General features: G+C 50.5%; 1 protein-coding gene across 1 annotated transcript; it reads right to left on the reverse strand.

Moving 5' to 3' along the window:
* Positions 1-3,099: 3,099 nt before the first annotated feature.
* LOC133362008 (zinc finger protein 391-like) lies at positions 3,100-9,171 on the reverse strand. Its single transcript, XM_061580979.1, has 4 exons — positions 8,715-9,171; positions 8,418-8,495; positions 6,165-6,281; positions 3,100-3,547 (listed from the first exon to the last, which is right to left on the reverse strand). Exons 1-4 carry the CDS (start codon positions 9,169-9,171, stop codon positions 3,129-3,131), a joined length of 1,071 nt encoding a protein of 356 aa, XP_061436963.1. The 3' UTR covers positions 3,100-3,128.
* Between the last annotated feature and the right edge of the window lie 16,308 nt (positions 9,172-25,479).

The following is a 25,479-nucleotide window of genomic DNA, read 5'->3' on the forward strand; positions in this document are numbered from 1 at the left end:
ACCTCAATCGGTTCTTGTTTAAGTTCATAACTGAGAATGTTTGCTCACACAAATATGTGGAGCCGAATAAGCTCAGCATTTTCTTAGCGAATGACCGCATTTCTGGAAATCTGCTTTTGTCCAGCTGCCGGTAAAAGTCAACAAGAGAACACTGCTTGTGTTTTCCGCGGCACTCATCGTCACATTGCAGCTCAATGAGCTCTAGCTGCAGCTGTGAAGGAGCATCATCAGGGTCCACGGAGAAGGGAGAAGAGAAAAGCAATATGTCCTTTTCAATAACTGCAAAGTCCCGAAAGCGTTTGTTAAATTCCACAGAAAGAAATACGATAGCTGTTGCATAACTCTTCATTTGCGCACCGATGTCCTGTGGAAAACTGTCAATGACCTCTTTCAAAGCTGGGAAGTGTGCGGTGCAGGGCTCTGTTTGGAACAAGTGTCTTTGGAAAAGTTGCAGTTTGGTTCCAAAGGCCTTGATGTGAGCGTATAGCTGGCTCACCACTGCAACTTTTCCTTGAAGATTAACTTTCAGCGCATTCAGATGCTTCGTTATGTCAACCAAAAAAGCCAGATTTGCCAGCCATACAGGATCGGACAGTTCTTCCATTGGTTGTCCCTTCTCACCCAAAAAATTTCCAATTTCCTCTTTGAGAGAGAAAAATCGCTGCAGTGAGGACCCCGACTTAGCCACCTCACATCGTTGATATATTACGTCACCGTATTCAGCCTGGATGTCACGCAAGAACTGCTGAAACTGTCGGTGGTATAGAGCTTTAGAGTGAATAGAATTGATTTCCTTTGCCACTGGTTTCATAACATCGTCAAATTTGAGATGTTTGGCGCAGAGATCCTGCTGGTGAATGATACAGTGAAGTTTAATAGCGTTTCCTGCTTCTTCGCTGACTTTATTGCAGATCAGTGTGGACAATCCACTTCGCTCACCATCCATGGCAGGCGCACCATCGGTAATGATCCCAGAAACTTTACTCCATGGTAGTTTCATATAATCAACAGCTTCACAAACAGAAACGAATACATCTGTTCCTCTGGTTTGCCTTTTAAGGCTTTTGAGGTCAAGCAACTCCTCTGTCACGTTCATGTTGTCATCAACTCCTCTTAAAAAAATAAGTAGTTGTGCAGTCTATTTTTAGTCTCAGCCTTTGTTATGCAGTCTATTTTTAGTCTTAAGCCTCACCTTACCATATTAATAAAAGTATGCGGCCCTTGCCCCACCACCTTCTCCAACCATTATATAAACGGAGTGGTAGCTTCTGCAATCTCTCATTTACTTGATACAGCTGTCGTGGCTGTGACGGTACCACCTGAAGACGGAAGCTTGTGTTGCCTCCGAAACGTCGTGATTTTTATTTATTTTTTATTTTACTTTTTAATGTTTTTTACCTACGTGACTTTACCGAAAAAACCTAAGAATATGAATCATTGCAGTCACGAAAGCGTCAAATCTAGAATTATTTATTCTCACAGAGCTAGCGAGCCATAAATAACACATTATAAGACCGAAGCTGCGGGCCGTATGAAATCTGACCGCGGGCCAATAACGGCCCGCGGGCCCGACTTTGGACATGCCTGATCTAAACATAACCAAAGTCAATATTTTACTCATCGGACCTCCAAAACAACTGGTTTCCTATGAGGCATTTAAACTGGAAATTGACAATGTACCGACTTGTCCCGTGAAAGTGGTTAACAAACTTTGAGTTTTGCTTGACCATTCACTCTCCTTCAATGCACACGTTTCTAAGATGGTCTGGATCTCCTTCTTCTACCTTAGAAACACTGCCCGCTTACGTCACATTCTGTCACCTACTCACCTCTAATGACGAGTGCACACCCTTGTCTTTTCTCGTATTATTGCGAGGCTTTGTTACCTGGGGATCCGGCCAAGGTCTTGGGCCGACTGAGGCTGGTTCAGAACGCAGTCGCCAGGATGCTCACGCGAACCTCATTCCGTGAGCACATTGCCCTTGTGTAGTGAATCCAACCGAGTCGCAGACGTTGTCTTGGGAGCAACACAATGTATTTCAGTAACTCAACATAACACAACCTACACTTGGGTGTTGAATGCCCATCTAGCCATGCTACAGCAGAACTAGACACGGTTCGCTATCCTGGCCCGGACCACAAGCTGGGTCTTGGACCGCGTGGCTAGAGGCTTATTTTACCCGACGTGGATCTTCATCACCAGCAACACGAAGAACCCTGAGCCCCTCACGGGGCCCCCCGTTATATCGGCCTCGGCTGGGGCTGGCTCCGTCCCTCGCCGCGCCCACCTTCTAGATCTCTCAGGCTCTTTCCCGAAGGCTCCCGAGAGCTCTTTTATACCACGTGACGGCCCAGCGGCCCCCGTCCACCGGGGGCCCCCCTCCAATATCATCCGGTCACGTGTCGGCAGGTCAACCAGCGTATCATGCCCCAATGTAACCCTGGCTGGCTGACACTCCCTCTCCCTCCTTCACCGGGAGCCCGCATCGCACACTGTACGTGGTGCCTCCGCGCTGACCGGCGCTCACCCAAGTCAAACACATTATCCGCCGTGGCTTCGTAAGTCCGGCACCACAGTGACAATCACAGTCACTACACCTGTAATAAAATATCTGCATTGGCTTTCAATTAAATTTAGGGTCCAATTTAAAGTGTTGCTGCTAACATACAAGGGCCTTAAACGGCCTTGCGCCATTTTACATTCAACAGCTGATTCACTCACACGTACCATCACGACCTCGCTGATCTGCTAATTTACATCTGCTCCATGTGCTGAGAACTGGACTCTGCACCTGGGGTGATCGATCCTTTGCATGTGCTGCACCAAAACTATGGAATGCCCTGCCACCAGTGGACTCTGCACTATTTATATTTCTTAACTCCGTGCATGGCTCACTGAGATCCTTGAACGAATTGCACCAGAATTTACTTTGAAACCAGCAGTGGTCATGTTAATCTCTGCACGGTGGATGGGATTGATGACATTGCTGATCTCCAGATAAGAGGAAATCTGCCACCAGATTGCAAAAACTGTGCAAGCGCCTTCTAATACTTTAGATGCATGCAGACATGCGCTTTATTGACGAAAGCCGGCGGACATGTAAGATGCGCGGAGGGCAGTCTCCGTTTTAATCCTCGCGACTACCGTCTCCATACGACGTTGATGGCAGCGGCGGTGATGGTGTGCCGCCTTTGCCGTGCTTCAGCCACCGGTGCGCCACCAGCTGCGGGCCGCGCGAGAATCCCCCGTCGTAGTCAGCGCACGCCGCCACGGGCGGCTCTCCGCTGTGGGTCCTCCGGTGCCTCTTGAGGTTGGGCACCTGGGAGAAGGCCTTGCCGCAGAGGTCACACTCGTAGGGCCGCTCGCCCGTGTGCGTCCTGCAGTGGCGCGTCAGGTGCGATGCCTTGGAGAAGCACTTTCCGCAGGCGTCGCACAAGTGGGGCCAGCGGCCTGACGCGTGGACCACCGCGTGCTTTTTGAGGTCGGCAGGGCTGGCAAAGCTCCGGCCACACTCCTCGCACGGGAACGGCTTCTCTGCGCCCATCGCTGCGACATGGGGTTGGGGCACCGTCACACCCAGCGGCTTATTATGCACTTGTGAATAATAAAAGTAGCAATACGTTGTTGTTATTCCGCTTGTTTACCCATGAAAACCCGGCGGAGGCACCATCACACCCAGCAGCTTATGCCCTTGTGAATAATAATGAAAACCCTGGTTGCTGAACGAATACAGCATTATCAAGTCGCACTCCTTTACACAGAAAGTGCTTGCCACAAATGAACCATGATACCTCACTGATCTCGTCAAGGAGCATAAACTATCATCACGTAAACTCCGGTCACCTCGCAGCAGCAGTGGCTTTTGGTTAGCCCATTGAACAAAGAAGGTCACCACATCGCGCGGTGCTTTCGGATGCATTTGTGCGGCCGTCTAGAATGCTCTTCCTTCCGATATTAGGAAGCCACCGGAGCTATGCACTTTTAAATCTTCATCGAGATTGAGAACTCATTTATTGTGTTTAGTTTGTTGTCCTTCCCCCCGCACCTCCGATTAGCACGGTCAGCTACGTACGGTGAGAAAGAAGTTCAACATACATACATATATAGTTTGTTCATGGGAAGCCTGCCAAGTTTTGTCAGGAGGGGGCAATGTTGTTCTCGCTGTGGGTGTTTTCCCCCATTGAGTCATTTGCAGGTAAATTTAAATAATCGGTTTGTTGCGGCCAATACAAGTTACACTGTACGGTGTTTTGTTAGCTCTGGGAGGAAGCCACAGAACCCCGAGGAAACCGTCCACAACAGGGTGAGAAGATACAAACTCCACACAGAGATAGAGGTTTTTGGGTTAAATCGCGTAAATATAAACGTGTCTTTTTGGTTCTTTCGGTAAAGTCATGTAGAAGGGAAGTAATAAAGTAATAAAAATAAAAGAATGAAATAATTCTCACGACGTTTCGGCCACAACGCAAGCAGCCGTCCACAGGTGAAGAATGACCTGATGACAGCTGCTTGCGTTGTGGCCGAAACGTCGTGAGAATTATTTTATTATGTTTTATTTTTATTATTTTATTACTTCCCTTCTACGAGACTTTACCGAAAGAACCAAGAAAATGAATCCCTGCAGTCACGAAAGCTTTAAATCGAAATTTATAAACGTGTCGTTAAATTCGCCACCACCCAACAACCAATAAGTAATGTTTGTCACGTAAACAAAATGTGCCAATTAGTTACCAGTTCAGCACAAAGGTGTGTTGGAGCTTAAACCAACAACATTTACAATTCGAGTACAACGTTTTTGCCAATAATTACAACCAGCTTCATCAAGCGATAGCCAGAGTTGTGGAGAAATCCTCCTGCAAGTACGTTTAACTTATTTCGTACCGTACGTATCCAATCGTGCTAATTGAAGGTGCTTCATTTATCACGTGATCAGTGAAGATTTGCTGATGTATTCCTTGTGTATGGTTGTAAGCCATCGTGCACCCCTCAGGAATTACGGTGAAACGTAAAACACAAATACACTACGTGGTAGCGTAGCAGTTAGCACTACGCTGCACTACGAACCCCGTGACCTGAGCTCAATTCCTGCTCACGACCAACACCAGTGACGATTATCTGAACTGGTTTCTGGGCCTCACCTAGGTCGACTCAGCCTCCACTGAGCACCTGGTGCGATGTGTTAATATCGCCACTTGGGAGACAAAGGCGGCTGGGCGTGGTGCTGGCCACCCACCCCGTCGTGTGCCGTGCCGGCCTTCATAGGTGCTCGCCAAAAGCACTTGGATCTTTGTCTTTGCATGACAATACCAAGGCATAGTAAACCTGCGTTATACGTTATACTATCTCTATGTGAAAAGCAAGGAAATGTCACTGGTATGCTGAATGTAACCTCCACAATAGCAGCATTTGCTATGAAGGACAACTGGCCTATGTTACCAACTGTATACATGTAATTCTAATTAATGGTTTCAAAATGTTACATTATTTTCAGTATGCCCGTTGCCCTCCACCTAACGAGTCCAGATTTTACGAGGCTTTACTGGGACGTCTCCTGACCCACCAGCATCTCAATAACGTCCCTTACCACCACCGCTTAATATCGCGCTGCAAACCCTTTTGGGCTACATGTGCTCAACCTGCAAGAATGTAACTTAAATCCTGATTATGATGATGACGATGATAAAAGCTTGGAAAGCCAAATGGAGTTGACAAGAAGTCACAACCAAACACCTCCTTGTGAAAGACCCGATGCCGCAGAAGATCCCTAGGTTTTTTTGATCTTCCGTGGAGCTTATAGAGCTACAACCCGAAACAGGATCCACTGCACAAACCACGGCAGCAGATGTGGACGCTTGATCGTGCACAATCGAAAAAAAGTAAAATGCTCCAGCTGTGTGCTGAGCCTGTGGTCGCCCACAACAGACGGTGGAACAAATAACGACGACTCAATGCCCAATCCACAAATACGAGGAGGCATCGTCATCACAGCAATGATTCGCCACTGCACATTACTCCCAACGCAATTATCCGACCTGAACAACCTCAATTCAAAATTGTAGCCGTTGCACATCGACATCAGCCATATGAAGAAGACCGCATCGTGAAATGCCTGACATCTCTTTACCGAAGCAGATTAGAACGTCGTCGATGTTCTGTGCTTTACCTCTCAGAGACTCGTAGGAAGAAACGGCTTCAACTTGTTCCAGCTTAATTCTGTTCCACAGGTGGTTTGCGTTTGCGCAATCCATGGATGAGGTCAGCACGTCGTCTTCACCCGCAGCTGAGCAAGCAGAAAGGAAGCGGCTTCATCACGTAACCTCAACCAGACAGTGCCCTGGTGACTTGAGAGTGCTCATTCAAAAAGTCAACTTACGATCGTCTTGGAACAAATTAAGCCCTTTAACATGTATTTTATATATTCGATTAACGATAATTCCAATTACCGATGGTTTTCGTGGAGCCAATTGATATCATTCACTGAGGGATCCACATTTCCAGTACACCCACAACATAACCAAACATTTAACACGTAGGCTTTCACGACCAATATCATCCATAATAGAGGTTTTTGGGGTTAGATCGTGTAAATATATAATGTGTCATTAAAACCCGCCACCACCCGACGCAACCAACTAGTAAGGGATGTCACGTAAACAGAACGTGCCAATTCGTCACTAGTACAGCACACCGGTGTGTTGGAGAGCCAAGCCACCACATTTATAAACTGAGTACGGCGTTTCGCCAGTAATTACAACTAGCTTCATCAGGTGACAGACAGATTTGTGTAGAAGTCTGTTTCGTTCCTTATATAGCGGCGTAGATGTGGTGGCCACACTTCTGCGCTCTTTCGCAAAGTAGGGGGGGTTAATGAGTCAACGTACATTATGCATGTGTATTATGCGAGCCCTTTGATCTTGTCCTTCCTGTCTATTGTGTATTAAAATAGCCGTACCAACGGTAATCCCTATTGAAGTATGGTGCCCTTTATAGGCATGCATTTAAATTATGTATTATTTGATGATTCGCTTCTACGCAGCACTAAGGCAGTAGTTATCCGAACAGTTAAAATTATTTGTATTTCTTTCAATTTCGATAGATTCTCTAAGTAGTCTTTACCAGTAGTAGCTAGTTTTGCACAGAACTTCAACATTATCAAAATCAATCGAGTGTCCTTATTGGCACGTGTGTTCTGCTACTGCTGACAGTTGTATTTCGGAGTATTCAATATTTCTCTGATGTTCTTGCGTCTCGTGCTGATCATTCGTCCTGTTTGCCCAACATAACATTTATCACACGTGCAGTTGATCTTGCACACACCTTCTGTTGATAGCTTCAGTAATACATATTTTGTACCAGATATTAATTTCTGTATTTTATGTACCGTGCTAAATTTGACATGGATGTTTTGTTTTTCCAAACATCTGGCTAGTTTATCAGTTACTCCCACAATGCATGGTATTTTTATCATTTTAATTACTTGGGCAGTTTCAATGCTCATGTTATTTGATTTGGTATTGGCATTCAATGCCCTGTTGATTTGTGCTATACGGTAACAGAGTGTGGAGCTTCTTCGTGTTCAGCCGCTCATGTAAATGTAGTGTTGTACAGACTGACTCTTCGACGTATTTTGTAGCACACACTTTTATTCGTCTTATGAACACAGTCCCTATGCACTGAGGGGTATACGGTCCCCTCACCCGTTACACTCAGAACGTACAAGCCTCCTCACCCTACAGGCTACTTAATACCCCGCTCTTTCAATGTCCTCTGACTGGACCTAGGGAGATGTCTCCCCGACCACTGGTTACTCTGAACCCTAGCCCTTATAAGGGCTGGAGGGCTTGGTCCAGGGTCCTAGGCTTCTTCCGCCGTCTTGGGTCTTCGTGTAGTCGAACTCCCCGAGAGCTCTGAGCGCTCTGGCTTTATACTTGTTCGTGGCCGGGTTGTCCAATCCCCGGCCACCTTGTGGAACCCTGTGATTGGTCGTTCCCAATCTGCTCTTCGATCCCAATTCACCCTATCTGACCCTGACCGTTTGGTCGCGCGGGAAAACCTTGTTTACGGTCAGCTCTCACAGCTTGTGAGACCCTGACCGTTAGTTTGAGCGGGAAAACCTTGTTAACGATTTGCTCTCCCAGTTTGTGAACATCGAGTAGTTAACTCTACTACATAAACATTCATCTTCCAACTGCTTTGAAATCACGAGAACTGATTTTGACACACCACCACCCAGCAAGATTTTCTGACCGAGGTTGCGAATTGCGGGAAAATAAATAATTATTGGAAATTTTTGTTCTTTTTACTGCGCACCATCAACGGTGTACCGCTAATACGTTAAAATAAGCTCCAACCATACACGACGCGCCGCAGTGATTTACACTGCCTCGATAGAAATCCACCAATGGGTGCCGCTTACCCGGGTTGGTCCACTCAGGAGCTTCGAAAGCCTGAGCCGATGAGGGGGGTTCAAAGTTTCCAAACTCTGCGCAGTTAACTGAGAAAGAGAAACCAACAATGCCCTTACAGTTGAAGTCTGTTCAGAAACCCACAGCACATTTCCCCCACCTCATATTAGCACGGTTGGTTACATTGGGGTGCGAAAGAAGTTTAACGCACACATATACATACATACAGAGAAACCAGAAACAGGCGCCAAATATCAATTTCCAATACTGGAACAGGACTCCGGGTGGACATGATTAAAACAGCTCACTGTTACTTGAGAGTTTACGCTCGTCCGCTTCACCGCGGTTATCCTCCGTCGTGGTGCTCCTCAACCTCTCCGTCTGCGGGGTCGTCCGGCCGCCGTCCAACTCCCCCAGCTTCTGCGCGGAGAGCAGCAGCTCCCGGCCGAGTCCGCCGAACAGCACCACCAGCACGTCCAGCAGGTCGCCCAGCGCCGTCTCTGACCGCGGCCCCTCGGCCTCCGGCAGGTGCAGCGAGCGCACGAACTGGCGCAGCACGGCGTAGAAGCCGAAGGGCAGGCGGTCGCGCGCCGCGGCCAGAAGCTCGGCGCGGACGTGGCCGTCGCCCACGCAGGCGCGCAGGACTCCGTAGTCGCGGATGCCGAGCTCAGAGTCTATGGCCCGGGCTACCTCGGCATTCACGCCCTGCGCCTTCAGCCACGCCGAGAAGTCCACGCACGAGTCCACAGCCAGCGCGGAGGCCATCGGCTCACTGTGAGATGAGATGGTGCACGCACTCAGTGTGTGTGTGGCGTGTTACCTAATGGGCCATCTGACCAACAAGATTCCAAAACAGCCTGCCCAGGTAGGTGGCTCAGCGGTAGAGCGAACGGCTCCCAATAAAAAAAGTTGCCAGTTCAAGTCCTGGTTAATGGTTGACTCAGCCCATCTTCCGTCCCTCCTGGGTTCATAAAACGAGTACCACTTTGTGGGGAAGTGAACAGTGGTTGTCCTTTTGGATAGACTCACCCCGCTATAGGAACATGAACTTTCCACCGCTGGCTCAGAGCTGTAAACAGAAGATGAGCACCAATGCCTCAACGCACATTTGAGCAGCAGGAGTTCACCCTGACCATCCCACCAGCAAGATAGTGACAGGCGGACTGGAGAACTACACAAATATCTGCAGCGCCGATTCCAGAATTTGTGTCTTTGGCGACTCAACCGATTCCTGGAACTCACTCTGCGATATCAGCGTTGTCTGTTAGCCTCCATCACCACCTGGAGGGCCGTCCATCTCATTGGGCTCCCATGTTCAAGATCACACAATCAAGCTGCGTATGTGTGAATGCCTTTTTGGCGGTAGTGTCGCGGTCAGTGCTCTACTCTACGAACCTGGCGACCTGAGTTCGATTCGTGCTCTTGGCCAACACCAGTGACGATTATCTGAACTGGTTATGGGTCAATTCAGCCTCAAATGAGTACCTGGTACAATGTGTAAATACCGCCACTTGGGTGATAAAGACGTCCGGGCCTGGTGCTGGCCACCCACCCCCTCGTGTGCTGCACCAGTATTCATAGACGCTCGCTAAACGCACTTGATCCAAAAGTCCGTTAAGCCTATATGGCGGATCTGTCTTTTAACAAAGCATTCACTGCGGGTATAATGACGTATTGCTGTTGTGTAATAGAACCCAGTGGAGGACTCTGCGTATTTGTCCAAAGGAATGCCTCTGCACGCCTGTGGAATACCCATTCCACGCCACCCCTGGCGGGTCTGAATCTGCACAAGAATGCAAGGCCATGCACACACACGCCTCTCTCCCTAGCCTGCGTACAGGCTTCAGAAAGCAGTCCGTGCAGTGGCAGTGATTACGGTGACAATACAATAAGCACGTGACAACGATTGAGGCAACGCTAACACGTGGCACTACTTGAAAAAATTCAAGCAAGTGACAGTTATTGTGATAATTCAAGCACGTGACAGTTCTTCTCACAATTCAAGAATGTTACAGTTCTTGTGACAATCCTAACGCGTGATAGTTCTTGTGACAATCCTTGTGACAAGAACGTAACGGTTGTGATAATACAATTACGGGACAGTTCGTGTGACAATACTAACACGTGAGACAGTTGTGACAATACAAACTCCTTGACAGTTGAGACAAACCAATCACGTGACAGTTTATGTGACAAGCACGTGAGAGTCATTATGACGACACCAGCACGTGACAGCTGCTGCGACAATACAAGAGTCGAGTGAACGCGACCGACTCACTGAGACACTGGCGCGGGAGAGACAAAGACGGACGCTGCTCTGCGACCTGGAGGCTGCGGGAAGGAGTGGAGGCGCTCTCTGTGACACGCGAGAGAGAGCAGGGGGAGTGCAGGGAGACAGACGAGGGAGTGTGCAGAGAAGATGGACTGCGAAGCTGTGCAGATGCCGGAGAGTAGCAGTAGAGAGAGTGGTGCGTTGAGTAGAGAGGAGTGTGTAGAGTAGAGACGGGTGTAAGAGTGGTGAGGAGTGTGTGGGGCAGAGGAGAGAGGAGATGAGTGTGTAGCGTATGCAGAGGCTGTAATGCGGCGTGTAGAATAAGAGAGTCGGATGTCGAGTCGACAAGAGAGCAGTGTGCAGTGGGAAGAGTAGAGATATGTGTGTAGCGTAGTATGTGGAGGAGATAGTAGGGTGTAGAGTAGAGAGTGTTACGGTAGAGTGTGTAGAATAGAGAGTGTAGAGAGTGTAGAGAGAATACAGTGGAGAGAGTAGAGAGTGTAGTGTAGAGAGTGTAGACAGTGTAGAGAGTGTAGACAGTGTAGAGAGAGTAGTGTAGAGTAGGGAGAGTACAGTAGAGAGAGTATATAGTGTAGAGAGAGTGTAGAGTAGCGAGCTGTGTGTGTGGTGCAGAGTGTGCAGAGTGGTGCGGATACTGTCGCGAGTACAGTAGAGCGAGTACAGTGCGCGTGGTCTCCGCCTCCCTCGCGCCAAGGGGTCGCGGCGAATCGCGCCCCACGCGCGGCCCCCAAGAGGAGGCAGCGAGCCGCGGGTGCCGAGGGGGTCCCCTCCCTGGGTGGTGGTGGCCTCAGGTGGCACTGAGCCCAGGGCCGACTCACCCTCCCACAGGGGCCATGTTATCCCATAGGCCATGTTTTTGTTGATTGTATGATAAAAAGTAATCTTAAACCAAGATATATAATTAAATATTTTTATATCGCAAGGATTGGCACAGCGTTTTTTTAAAGAGGGAGAGTCGTGACAATGTCAATCGGTTTTTGTTCATAACGTTAAATAAATTAACACCGGAGATGAACTTTTCGAGATTTTTTTCCTTGCAAAATTAGCAACAGCAGCATTACCGCTGTTGCAGCAGCAGCTGTATGATTACTACTTATGCCGCAGCATTACTACTGCAGAAGCAGCATAATTACTACTGCTGCAGCAGCATTACTACTGCAGAAGCAGCATGATTACTACTGCAGCAGTGGTGTCCACTTGTCCTCTTCCCAGCTAGAGGCGCTGAGCTCCAGGCTGCCTGGAGCTCCAGGCTGCCTCCCTCGAGCTCCAGGCTGACTGGAGCTCCAGGCTGACTGCCTCGAGCTCCAGGCTGCCTCGAGCTCCAGGCTGCCTCGAGCTCCAGGCTGCCTCGAGCTCCAGGCTGCCTCGAGCTCCAGGCTGCCTCGAGCTCCAGGCTGCCTCGAGCTCCAGGCTGCCTCCCTCGAGCTCCAGGCTGACTGCCTCGAGCTCCAGGCTGACTGGAGCTCCAGGCTGACTGCCTCGAGCTCCAGGCTGCCTCGAGCTCCAGGCTGCCTCGAGCTCCAGGCTGCCTCCCTCGAGCTCCAGGCTGACTGCCTCGAGCTCCAGGCTGACTGCCTCGAGCTCCAGGCTGACTGTAGCTCCAGGCTGCCTCGAGCTCCAGGCTGCCTCCCTCGAGCTCCAGGCTGACTGCCTCGATCTCCAGGTGGACTGTCTCGAGCTGCAGGCTGACTGCCTCGAGCTCCAGGCTGACTGACTGGAGCTCCAGGCTGACTGCCTCGAGCTCCAGGCTGACTGGAGCTCCAGGCTGACTGCCTCGAACTCCAGACTGCCTCGAGCTCCAGGCTGACTGGAGCTCCAGGCTGACTGTCTCGAGCTCCAGGCTGACTGACTGGAGCGCCAGGCTGACTGCTTTGAGCTCCAGGCTGACTGGAGCTCCAGGCTGACTGCTTTGAGCTCCAGGCTGACTGCCTCAAGCTCCAGGCTGACTGCTTTGAGCTCCAGGCTGACTGTCTCGAGCTCCAGGCTGACTACTTTGAGCTCTAGGCTAACTGCCTCGAGCTCCAGGCTGACTACCTCGAGCTCCAGGCTGACTACCTCGAGCTCCAGGCTGACTGCCTCGAGCTCCAGGTGGACTGCCTCGAGCTCCAGGCTGACTGACTGGAGCTCCAGGCTGACTGACTGGAGCTTCAGGCTGACTGGAGCTCCAGGCTGACTGACTGGAGCTCCAGGCTGACTGACTGGAGCTCAAGGCTGACTGTCTCGAGCTCCAGGCTGACTGCCTCGAGCTCCAGGCTGACTGCCTCAATCTCCAGGTGGACTGCCTCGGAGACGTCTGCTGTCAAACCGGAGACGGTGATGAGCACACTGCCCAGCTATTGGAAACTCTCCACTCTCTGCACAACTGCCTCATCGCCAATTGGGAGCTGTGGGGGTGGAGTGTCTGATGGTACAAAATACCCAGGCAGGTGCTTAGTTTTGGTGGGGCTGATGGTAAGGCCCCACACCTCTTAGTGGCACGCTCCAGTCTCAGCAACAGCACCTCCAACTCCTCCTCTCAGTGAGCAGCAATTACCAGATCATTGGCATACATAACGTGGTTGACCAACAGGGAGCCATCCCTTGACCGCACCCGGGCATCGATCAGCATCCCAATGTATCTGTACCAGATGGAAATTCGCCCGGTACAGCCATCAAGGCTTCACTAACTACGTGGTCAAAAAAGATTTTAAATAATGTAGGAACCAGAGGACATCCCTGTCGCATCCCAAGGTGAACAGGAAATGGCTCCGACTCCCGGCCACGTAGTTTTACCCGGGCCCACTCAACATCATGAAGGTCCTTAATGATCGTGAGCAGAGGGTCAGGGACTCCGAAAGCACGAAGAACAACCCAGAGCCCAGGCCTACTGATGGTATCATAGGGCTTCACCAGATCAATAAAGCAGACATGTAGGTCTTGATGGAATTCTCTACACCTCTGCTGTAGCAGACGGACAGAAAAAATGGCGTCTGTGCACACTGAGGAGTAAATAATCCTTGCCCAGACCTTGCCCGGCAATCTGAGGAGTGAGATGCCCCTGTAGTTGTTACAGTCTGTGCAGTCCCCCTTCTTAAAGAGGGGGACCACCAGGGCATCCTTCCAGTCCTGCGGAACCCGTCCAGTGGTCCAGACTGTCGTTATGATGTCATATAGGGCAGTCTGTGCACAAACGCCACCCTCCCTCAGCATTTCGCTTGGGAGATCATCTCTGCCCGGTGCCTTTCCTGGTCTCAGACTCCAGATCGCCTTCAGGACTTCCTCAACAGCTGGCACCTCAGCTAGCCACTCACAGGGGGTGACTTCTTCTTCCGAGGCCTCAGCAGGATCATCCCCAGTTTGTCCCGCGATGTTTTCCATGCCAAGGCATTTCCCCTTTCCCAGGACTTCACAGAAATGCTCAGCAAATCTGCAAATCTGTTCCTCAGGGTCGGAGATTGGATCACCGTTTTTTCCCCTAATGATGGTAATAGGTGTGGTGCTGCAGGTTACTTTTTGATGGAGTTTAACACGTAGGCTTTCATGACCAATATCATCCGTAATAGAGATTTGTTTTGGGTTAGATCGCGTAAATAGATACACTGATACGCATTTATAAATCATCTCAACTTGCAAAACCCATCCATCCAGTTCACCATGGAAGTGGAAGCTGACATAACGTTACCATTTCTAGATATTCTGCTCGGACGGGGTAGAAATGGTAAAATAACATACTGACGCCTATCTGAATGCAGTCACACCATCACACCGCACAGAATACTGCTCTTATCAAAACACTCATTCATTGAGCTAAAAAAGTATCAGATGGTGACAGTCTGAGAAGTGAAATTCAATATGTTAAGGAAGCGCTGCAAATGAACGGCTACAATGATGCACAAATCAACAAAGCATTGAATATCAAAACCAAATCAAATAACAAGAGCATTAAAACTGCACAAGTAATTCAAACAATCAAAATACCGTACATTGCGGGAGTAACTGATAAACTAGCCAGATGTTTGGAAAAACAAAACATCCGAGTCATTTGTATCTGGTACAAAAGATGTATTACCGAAGCTATCAACAGAAGGTGTGTTCAGGATCAACTGCACGTGTGGTAAATGTTATGTTGGGCAAACAGGACGAATGATCAGCACGAGACTAAAAGAACATCAGAGATATATTAAATTCTCCCAAATGCAACGGTCAGCAGTAGCAGAACATGCGTGTCAACCAGGACACTCAATTGATTTCGATGTTTAAGTGTTGTGCAAAACTAGCTACTACTGGCCAAGAATATGAGAGAATCTATAGAAATTTATAGAATTAAAAAAACTTTAACCATTCGGATAGCTACCGTATTAGTGCTGCGTGGAAGCGAATAATCAAAGAAATACATATTTAAATGCATTCCTACAAAGATCAGCGTACTTCAAAAGGGATTACCATTGGTAGGGCTATTTTAATAAACACAATAGACAGGAAGGACAAGATCAAAGGGCTCGCATAATGCACATGCATAATATACATTACCTCACAGAGGTCGCAAACGGGTTTTGATTCCTTACCCGTACCCGTATCCGGCCGCACCAGGGTTGCAAACGGGTACCTGTACCCGGCCGTACCCTACCCGTACCAGGCCGGGTACGGGTAGGGTACGGGTATCGGGTACCTGATTGCGACCTCTGGGATGAAGCCATGTTGCAGGCGCGGGTGGGTTGATTCTAGGAACTTGAATTTTGAGAAGAGACAAGACGTTGGGAAATGAGTGACAGTTACTCACCAGTGACTCACAGTCTACCCTTACCCGTACCCGGCCGCACCAGGGTCGCAAACGGGTACCCGTACCCGATCGGGTACGGGTAGCCGGGTATCGGGTAGGGTACGGGTATCGGGTACCCGGTTGCGACCTCTGTTACCTCAGTAATGCCCCCCCCCCCCCCACCCACATTGTGCAAGAGCGCAGAAGGGTGGTCAACACATCTACGCCTCTATATAAGGAACGAAACAGTAAGACTTCTCCACAAATCTGGCTGTCGCCTGATGAAGCTCGTTGTAATTACTGGCGAAACGTCATACTCAGATTGTTAATGTTGTGGCTTGGCTCTCCAACACACCGGTGTGCTGTACTAGTGACGAATTGGCATGTTCTGTTTACGTGACAGCCATTACTAGTTGGCTGTGTCGGGTGGTGGCTGGTTTTAACAACACAATTTTTGATGAAGTTAAATAGTGATTTGTGATTGTGGACGATTGAGGCAGACTCCATCTCCTCAGCAACCCGCGACCACCCTTCCTTGCAGCACCTCACGGCTCTCCGAACCTCCGAGCGAAGGCTGCGGTAAGCCTCCTCATTCTCCGACGTGGGATACTGAAGCCGATGAGAGTGGGCCTGTCGCTTTTTCTCAGCCAGCTTGAACACCTGCTCTGTCAGCCAGGGTCTTTGGGGGGTCTGGACCGCTTACCCAAAGCAACCATTGCAGCTGCAAGAGCCACAGTCCTAAACCTCGCCCATTTCCCCTCGAGATCTGGAGGAGTGGGGGACGATGCTAACCCCAGCCGCAGGCGATGATTAAATTCTCACTTACAACTTTCATCAGCTTTCTGAGACCAGGCCACCTTGGGTGTGAATGGGGTCCTGGGTTTTGCACCCACCACCGGAGTGAAAGAATGGCAGGCGCATCTTACAGATGACTAGTCAATGGTCAATGGGCAGATCAACTCCACGGTAGGTCCCGGTGTCAAGGACATGGGCCCGCATCCACTGTTCCGTCACTATGTAGTCCAGCAGATGTTCTTGCTTGGACCCGGCATGCATCCATGATGCTGTGTGGATGCATCGATGCCGGAACAGCGTGTTGGTAATTACAAGCCCATGGGTTGCACACAAATCTAGCAGCCTCCTACCGTTGTTATTGAGCTGATCTGGCCCATGTCTTCCAATCACTCTAGACCAGGTGCCAGCATCATGACCAACTCGGGCATTGAAGTCACCCAACAAGATGACTCAGTCCCAAGGGGCCACTTTAGCCAACACCTGTGACAGGTCATAGAAGGCATCTGACTCATTGGCTTTGCCTGCATCCCTCCACGGACGTTTGTCTTCGGTTGGGACATAAGTAACCTTGACCACCACTCCTCGCCTCTGGTTGATGGGAAGGTGAGCCCAAAGTAGCCTGGGGCTTGCAGCTTCCCACACCTCACCGCCACGCTCCCATGCCCTCTTCATTATTTTGTTCAGAAGAGCCACTCCCTATTGTTTGGCAGTCTCCTGCCCTGAGTAAAGGACTCATGGTAGCAGGATTCAGAGCCGGTCCACCGGACCTCCTGAATACCAGAGATACAGGTGGTACCGGTCCAGCTCCCAACAGAGGATTAGCAGCCTCTCCTCCGCAGTGAGCGTTCGAACATTCCACATGGCCACCCGCAGTGTTTTTTTGTTGTTTCTGGAGGAGCCCCGAGGGTAAACATTCATAGATGCCTGTCCCCCCGGGGCCTCCGGCACAAGCTTATTAATTCAATATTTTATGTGGTTTTGTGTAATTCAAGGTGGAGCGGTTACCAGCCCCTCACACCCGTCCAGAGCCCCCATGTAGCCGCTGTGGTGGTTACAAACCCCATGAGGGGAATGGTCAATCTAAATTGGCCCTCGCCCCACGGCACTGCCCATCACAGGGTTGCCGTCCGGCACCACGAGGTAGGGAGTTGTTTTCTACAGGCTCATAGAGACCCGCATAAATATAGAGACCCACAGAAACCCACTGCGAGCCCAGAGAGATCCACTCATTTAGCCCCATAATTTAACTCAACAACTTTTTTTACTTTAGCCAGTAAAGCTGACTGAGCTATGTACCTTCTTTTTCAGAAGCGCCCACCTGGCTCTCACAAGCGATAGCTCAACGAAGCCATCGTCTTATCATCACGTGGAAATCTATAGCAGCCAAATAGTCAAAATGCATGACGTTAATGAGGAAATAAAAACAGAGGACCCGTAGAAAAATCCACACCACCACGGGCAAAGGAGACACGCAAACTCCAAATATACAGCAGCAGCAGGCGTCTTCAGGGTCGGGATCGTACCCACGACCTCCAGCGTAGCAGGTGAGGTAGTTAACATCTCCTATCCATTGTGATGATGATGATGAGAGATGCAAACTCCAAATATACAGCAGCAGTAACAGGCGTCTTCAGGGTCGGGATCGTACCCACGATCTCCTGCGTACCAGGTAAGGTAGTTAACATCTCCTATCCACTGTGATGATGATGATGAGAGATGCAAACTCCAAATCTACAGCAGCAGTAACAGGCGTCTTCAGGGTCGGGATCGTACCCACGACCTCCTGCGTACCAGGTGAGGTAGTTAACATCTCCTATCCACTGTGATGATGATGATGAGAGATGCAAACTCCAAATCTACAGCAGCAGTAACAGGCGTCTGGACTTTTGCAGCCGTTTTAGACTAATTTCAGGGTGCTGATTCCAAATCTGATCTCATATTTGCTCTATCACATCTAATTTTTATGCTGTATTTTTAGAATAGTGTGTTTATAATTTTATGTAGATATCCACATTTATTTAATATTTTTCTTCTGCAGTTTTTATTGAAAATGCAATATTTGATATCTCAAAAACCTGATGTGATAGACAAAAACTGAGATTTGAAATACCTTATGCCAGACAAAGTGTGTTGACCAGTGAAAGTCAGACAAATATTTGTGTTTTACAAGGGCAGGCCTCCTCCTACTCGCTCTCAAGGCCTTAGGGAGACATTCACTTTCACACAATTCGTGGTCGGGCTTTTGTGTACTTGGGGATTTTAATTTAAATCTTTCATATTCTTGGTTCTTTCGGTAAAGTCGCGTAGAAGGAAAACAATAAAATGATAAAAATATTAAACAATAAAAATCTCGCGACGTTTCGACTTTACCGAGAGAACCAAGAATACTTGGGGATTGTTAACAAATTTTATTTCACACACTCTAACACCCACATTCACACACAGACACACACTCTCACACCCACCCACCCACCCACACTCACACCCATCCACACTCTCACACCCACCCACCCACACTCACACCCATCCACACTCTCACACCCACACACACACACTCTCACACACTCTCACACCCACCCACACACTCTCACACCCACCCACACGCTCTCACACCCACCCACACGCTCTCACACCCACCCACACGCTCTCACACCCACCCACACGCTCTCACACCCACCCACACGCTCTCACACCCACCCACACGCACTCACACCCACCCACACACTCACACCCACCCACGTCCGCCATTGTCCACGGGGCGTGTTTGCTGCAACACAACACGTGGGGGTGTAGAGGGTGTTGGTGTTGAGGGTGTTGGTGGTGAGGGTGTTGAGGGTGTTGATGGGTGTTGCTGCATAGCGGCGAGAAATGCCTACATCTTACTACAACAACTAGTGTTGTTGTTGTTGTGATACTCACAGGGTGGTGCTAGTTGTGGTGGTAATAAGAGTTGTGGTGGCAATAAGAGTTGTTGTGATAATAAGAGTGGTGGTGGTAGTAGTCGTGATAAGAGTGCTAGTAATACTCACAAGGTAGTAGTAGTGGTGGTGGTTGTTGCTGTGGTAGTTGTTGTTGTGGTTGTTGTTGTTGTTGCTGGGCGATGTCCCAGCGTCTCTTCCCACCAAGGCGACCTCCTCGCGCGCTGAAGCCCCGCCCACAGCAGGCGCGAGACGCTCTCTGATTGGCTGCCGGCGCTGACGCGTCACCCCGCAGCCCCCTCGCTTCTAATTGGTGGATTGAAACCCCACCGCGTGGAAACTTCCGCTTTGATAATCGAAGGGGGTTCCCCCTTTCTGGCCACAATAAAACCCTCGTGTGTTTAAGACGTTAAAACACCAAACTGAAACCTTTGCAAGGAATCATGTCTGCATTTACCACACAAAGACAAAGATCCCCCGTGTAGCCTAAACAGACTGTAGGGGCAAGTGCTGTTAGCGAGCACCTATGAAGGCCGGAACGGTACACGAGGGGGTGGGTGGCCAGCACCACGCCCGACCGCCTTTGTCTCCCCAGTGGCGATGTTTACACACCGAACCAGGTACTCATTTAAGGCTGAGTCGACCTAGGTGAGGCCCAGGACCGGTTCAGATAATCGTCACTGGTGTTGGCCGTGAGCGGGAATCGAACCCGGGTCGCCAGGTTCATAGCGCAGCGCGCTAACCGCTACACTACCGCTCCCCACGCACGCACACACACACACACACGCACACTCACGCACACGCACACACGTACACACACACACACGCACATACACGCACACACACTCACGCACACGCACACACATGCACACACATGCGCACACACACGCACACTCACACACACGCACCCGCACACACGCACACACATGCACACACAACAACAACCGCCATTCGCCACTAAGTGGCGGTGACGTCACCACGACGCTTGTGCCAGGCCATGTGCACCATGCCACGCACACACACGCTCTCAGGTGTGAGCACACCTGTAGTGTCACGTGACCTGTAATGCCCGGTTACTTGTCAAATTCCTTCTTGAGTACTTTTGCACGCGGAGAAAGCCAATGCGTTTCATTGGACACGCGCGTGGAGATGGGTCACGTGTAGAGAGTGGTGAGTGAACCCTGTTGCTTGAGCGACTCGTAAAGCCGCCTCCACAACTTCCCTAATTAAATTATTAAATCCACGAGGCGCTACTCGGGGGGGGGGGGGAATGCCACGAATACGATCTGACTTTTTAGTTGCTGCAGGAAATTAAATCGGCTATTTTACGCGTCCAAATGCAAAGACTCGTTTGAGGAAGAGAACGTAGCGTGCCACTCTGCTCGAGTCGGCGTTCTCTCGCATGCGATGAAGCCTCTTGCATTCGTTATGGAAATGTCAGGAGTGACCTTTCGCCAGTGTGGCTAAGTAAACACACGACGGCAGGACTGGACTCGATTAACGATTGCTTTCAAGGGCAGATTGAAAGTGAGAGCACTTTTATAAAGCAAACGCATTCCCAGCCCCCTGAACAAAAGAAACTGGTACGATCCTCTCTGCAATCTAAACGTGTGCGTCTCTGACTGCTGCAATGTCTATAAACGCAAACATCTGTCTTAGTTCACAAAGCATGGCCCACTGAGCGACGTAGCGCTCTTGCAGAAGCGACCTGGCTTTCACAAATGATAGCCACATTGAAATGGCTGATGACGTGAACACTTAAAGCAGCCAAACGCTCTAAACGCGTGATGTTGATTCTAAATGTGGAGGGGGAAAACCGGAGGACCCGGAGACAAATCCACGGGGAGAATATCATGCAGATGGTGGGTGGTGAAGGGTGATGTTTGCCATGGGTATTGTGCACGATCCATCCTGGGTTTAACCGGCAGGCTGGATTGTGTGAGGAGCTCACAAATCCTTGAAAGATCTGGGCAAAGTCCCTTTGGTGAGCTCCTCCGGCAGGCAAGGCTGCGTTGGCTGGGTCATGTAGCCCGCATGCCCAGCCACCGCATGCCTAAACAGCTTTTGTTCGGCCGGATCGAGGGGGCTAAACGGGCGTGGCACGGGCTAGAGAAGAGATGGAGTGATGTGGTACAGGAGGACGTGCAGCTGAGTGGACTTGCCGATGACTGGTACCAGCGGCGTCAAAATTGGCCTCTGTGGAGGAGGCTCGTGAAGGACGCTACTGGGCAGTTTGAGGTAGTCGCCCTCCAACAACAACGGAGGGCGGAGGAGCGACGCTCACAACAACGAGCGGAGCGCCGGGTGGCTAAAACACAGCAAGTTGGCACAGTATGGGGCACAGGTGGTGCATCAGCCAGTCATCTCGGTCATCTCGGTCAGTCGACCCGTGGCACCTGCTGGGTCTGCCCCGTGACCTCCTGCCAGCGGGCGTTCGACACTTCACGTGGCCTCAAGGTGCACATGGCCTGGCACAAGCGTCGTGGTGACGTCACCGCCACTTAGTGGCGAATGGCGGTTGTTGTTGTTGTGTGTTTAGCAGCACCTGCCCCCACAAAGTGTGTGGAGGCTACACGGGGGAGCTTTGCCGTTGTAGTGAAGGATGTTGCGGGCGGGGTGGTCTGGTTTCCCACAGCCTCAAGATTGCACAACTTTGACAACGACTCGTCACGAGCGGGTGGTGGTGCTGGTGGTGGTGGTGCTGCTGGTGGTGGTGCTGGTGATGTTGGAAGGGGAACATCACCACTGGGGAGACAAAGGCGGTCGGGCGTGTACCCGTGATATAGGTACCCGCTAACAGCACTTGCCCCTACAGACCTGCTAGAGGCTACCTGGCGTAGCTTTGTCTGTCCGTGACACTCTTAATTGGATCAATTAAGAGATGACAGACCACGTGATGTGGGCGTGATGACATCGGCCGCTGATGCAGGGCGACGTTTCAGGCGGTGGCTCTGAAAGAGGACACGCCCATAACACAGACAAAGCTCCCCCAGGTAGCCTCTAGCAGGGCTGTTGGGGCAAGTGCTTCTAGTAGCGAGTAGCCCCGCCTATGATACACACACAGACAAAGCTCCCCCAGGTAGCCTCTAGCAGGGCTGTAGGGGCAAGTGCTGCTAGTAGCGAGTAGCACCGCCTATGATACACACACAGACAAAGCTCCCCCAGGTAGCCTCTAGCAGGGCTGTAGGGGCAAGTGCTGCTAGTAGCGAGTAGCCCCGCCTATGATACACACACAGACAAAGCTCCCCCAGGTAGCCTCTAGCAGGGTTGTAGGGGGAAGTGCTGCTAGTAGCGAGTAGCCCCGCCTCTGATACACACACAGACAAAGCTCCCCCAGGTAGCCTCTAGTAGGGCTGTAGGGGCAAGTGCTGCTCGTAGCGAGTAGCACCGCCTATGATACACACACAGACAAAGCTCCCCCAGGTAGCCTCTAGCAGGGCTGTTGGGGCAAGTGCTACTAGTATCGAGTAGCCCCGCCTATGATACACACACAGACAAAGCTCCCACAGGTAGCCTCTAGCAGGGCTGTAGGGGCAAGTTCTGCTAGTAGCGAGTAGCCCCGCCTATGATACACACACAGACAAAGCTCCCCCAGGTAGCCTCTAGCAGGGTTGTAGGGGGAAGTGCTGCTAGTAGCGAGTAGCCCCGCCTCTGATACACACACAGACAAAGCTCCCCCAGGTAGCCTCTAGTAGGGCTGTAGGGGCAAGTGCTGCTCGTAGCGAGTAGCACCGCCTATGACACACAGACAAAGCTCCCCCAGGTAGCCTCTAGGCGGCTGTAGGGGCAAGTGCTGCTAGTAGCGAGTAGCACCGCCTATGATACACACACAGACAAAGCTCCCCCAGGTAGCCTCTAGCAGGGCTGTAGGGGCAAGTGCTGCTAGTAGCGAGTAGCACCGCCTATGATACACACACAGACAAAGCTCCCCCAGGTAGCCTCTAACAGGGCTGTAGGGGCAAGTGCTGCTAGTAGCGAGTAGCACCGCCTATGATACACACACAGACAAAGCTCCCCCAGGTAGCCTCTAGCAGGGCTGTTGGGGCAAGTGCTACTAGTATCGAGTAGCCCCGCCTATGATACACACACAGACAAAGCTCCCACACGTAGCCTCTAGCAGGGTTGTAGGGGCAAGTGCTGCTAGTAGCGAGTAGCACCGCCTATGATACACACACAGACAAAGCTCCCCCAGGTAGCCTCTAGCAGGGTTGTAGGGGCAAGTGCTGCTAGTAGCGAGTAGCACCGCCTATGATACACACACAGACAAAGGTCCCCCAGGTAGCTTCTAGCTGTCCCAAGCTTGTTGGAACGGTTTGCGGTTCATGACGTTTTTGGAAAAATGCAGTTGGCCATTTGTGCCGACGTCAAGGTCCAAAATGATCAAACATTGTAAAAATGAGCTCGTGAATTACTTAGCTCTTATATATTTAAAAAAAACTGTGAACAATTGTTTTATTAGACTACTAGGTGAGGCCCACTGAACTATGTAGCACTCTCTCCCGAGCGACCTGCCCATCACTAGTGACAGCTGCACGAAGTGGCTTATCGTGTGGACATTTCTATCAGACAAACACTCTAGACGCACGTTTGTAAATGCGGAGTGACAAACCGGAGAAAAATCCACGCGACCACGGCAAGAGAGATATGCAAGCTCAAATATGCAGGCACCAGGGTTGGGATCGAACCCACGATCTCCTGCACACCAAGCAAGGAAGTTAACATCTCGCCACCGTGGCGCCCAGTTAAAGCAACGGTGCACTTAGTTGGAATATCCAAGGGCAACATCGCCCCCTACTGGAAGACTGTTGCCGCTGGCAGGCCGATGCTACGCTGCCTTGTAGCACCAAGGGACAGCGATCGACCGCGCGTCCCCTCGGCTTCAACGAGAACTACATCTGTCCGCGAGAGCGATCGAGGTGAGATGTGCGGCGCCGTGAGATGCCGGGGACATTTAAGCGCCACCGGATGGGCATCTTTCAAAAGCAACGTTCAGACTGAGCGTTCTAGCGAGCGGCATTTCATCCCGTCCTGAAAATAGCTTCTTCACTGCGGCTGAATGCATTGCGCAATGTGTCACTTACAACAAGAAAAACAAAACCGTGAACCACACTGAGCCATCACTCAATCAGTACAAGCCAATATACCCCAATCAGTCACGACTAGAGCAGCACAGCACAACGACCCTGTAGACGTGCAACAGTGGGCTCGTGTTGGTCACACGGTGACGTGCCACCATTGGCACGAGGCATGCTGAGTGTGACGCCACAGGCAGTGACAAGGGCAGACCTGTGGTCAAGCGTCGCTTGGATGAGGACCTCCCTATGGCGTGCAGGTCGCGGGGGTCGTGTCACCGCACTTGAGCGCGCTGAAGGCGGCGGGGGGGAGAAGACACGTTGCGTAGCAGTGCCGACAACTTGGCCGCAGGGTTAGATAGCGAAGACACATCTTGCACGCGGGTGGAATCTGCAATGTCACGAGATTTTGGACGATTTTTGACCCCCCCCCCCCCTTCGTCACACGGCGTCATAAAAAGTGAGACCCCCCCCTCATATATGACGTCACAAAGCTCTGCCCCCCCCCAAAAAAAATGCTTCAAATCGCTTTAAACTATTGTCATTGTGTAGTGCGTATTTAATGTGGCGCTGCACTCTGATGTAGGGGAAAACATTTATTACAAAGTCTATTTAATTAAGTAGAACGTGTCGTCTATATTTATTTAAAAAGTTGCGCATTTTGATGTGACGTCACATTTCTCAAACCCCCCCCCTCTCGTCACACATCGTCACAAATATCTGACCCCCCCCAGGTGCGTGACGTCATTTAATGTATTCACGCTCTAATTTATTCAGTTACGGGGTCGCTCGTTGTGGGAGGAACGTGGCTTGTAACCCGAAAGTGACGTCATGTCACTTGCTGCTGCCGCGTGACGTCACGAGGTAACAGGAAGCTGCCGCTGCAGCTGCGTGCTTACTGAACTCCGAGGTGAGAATTTCTCATCGTTGTGGTTGTTGTGGTTGTTGTTGTTGTGTACCAAGGTAGAGCCTCGCTGTTTCTCTCTCTCAGGGATGTCAACTGAGTAGCAGCGAGTGTTGGAATCGATGTCCAGATTGGAACTTTGCCCCGCGGGGCCTTGCCTCCTGCCCTCGCCTGATTGCGTTCAAGTTTAATTCTCTCGCTCAAGATAAATTTGTCTTCACGCGGCTCGCTACTCTGTAACTTTGGTTCGCTGTAGATATTAACGCAGTTTTTGTTCTTCGTGTTTGTTACCAGGCCAAGCCCGCTTGAGCTGCTGTACCGCTCTCGTTCTCAGAAGCGACCTGCCCACAACA

The sequence above is a fragment of the Lethenteron reissneri genome, unplaced genomic scaffold (assembly GCF_015708825.2).
Source record: "Lethenteron reissneri isolate LAM-NWPU_2019-01 unplaced genomic scaffold, ASM1570882v1 scaffold_1328, whole genome shotgun sequence".
NCBI lineage: Eukaryota > Metazoa > Chordata > Hyperoartia > Petromyzontiformes > Petromyzontidae > Lethenteron > Lethenteron reissneri.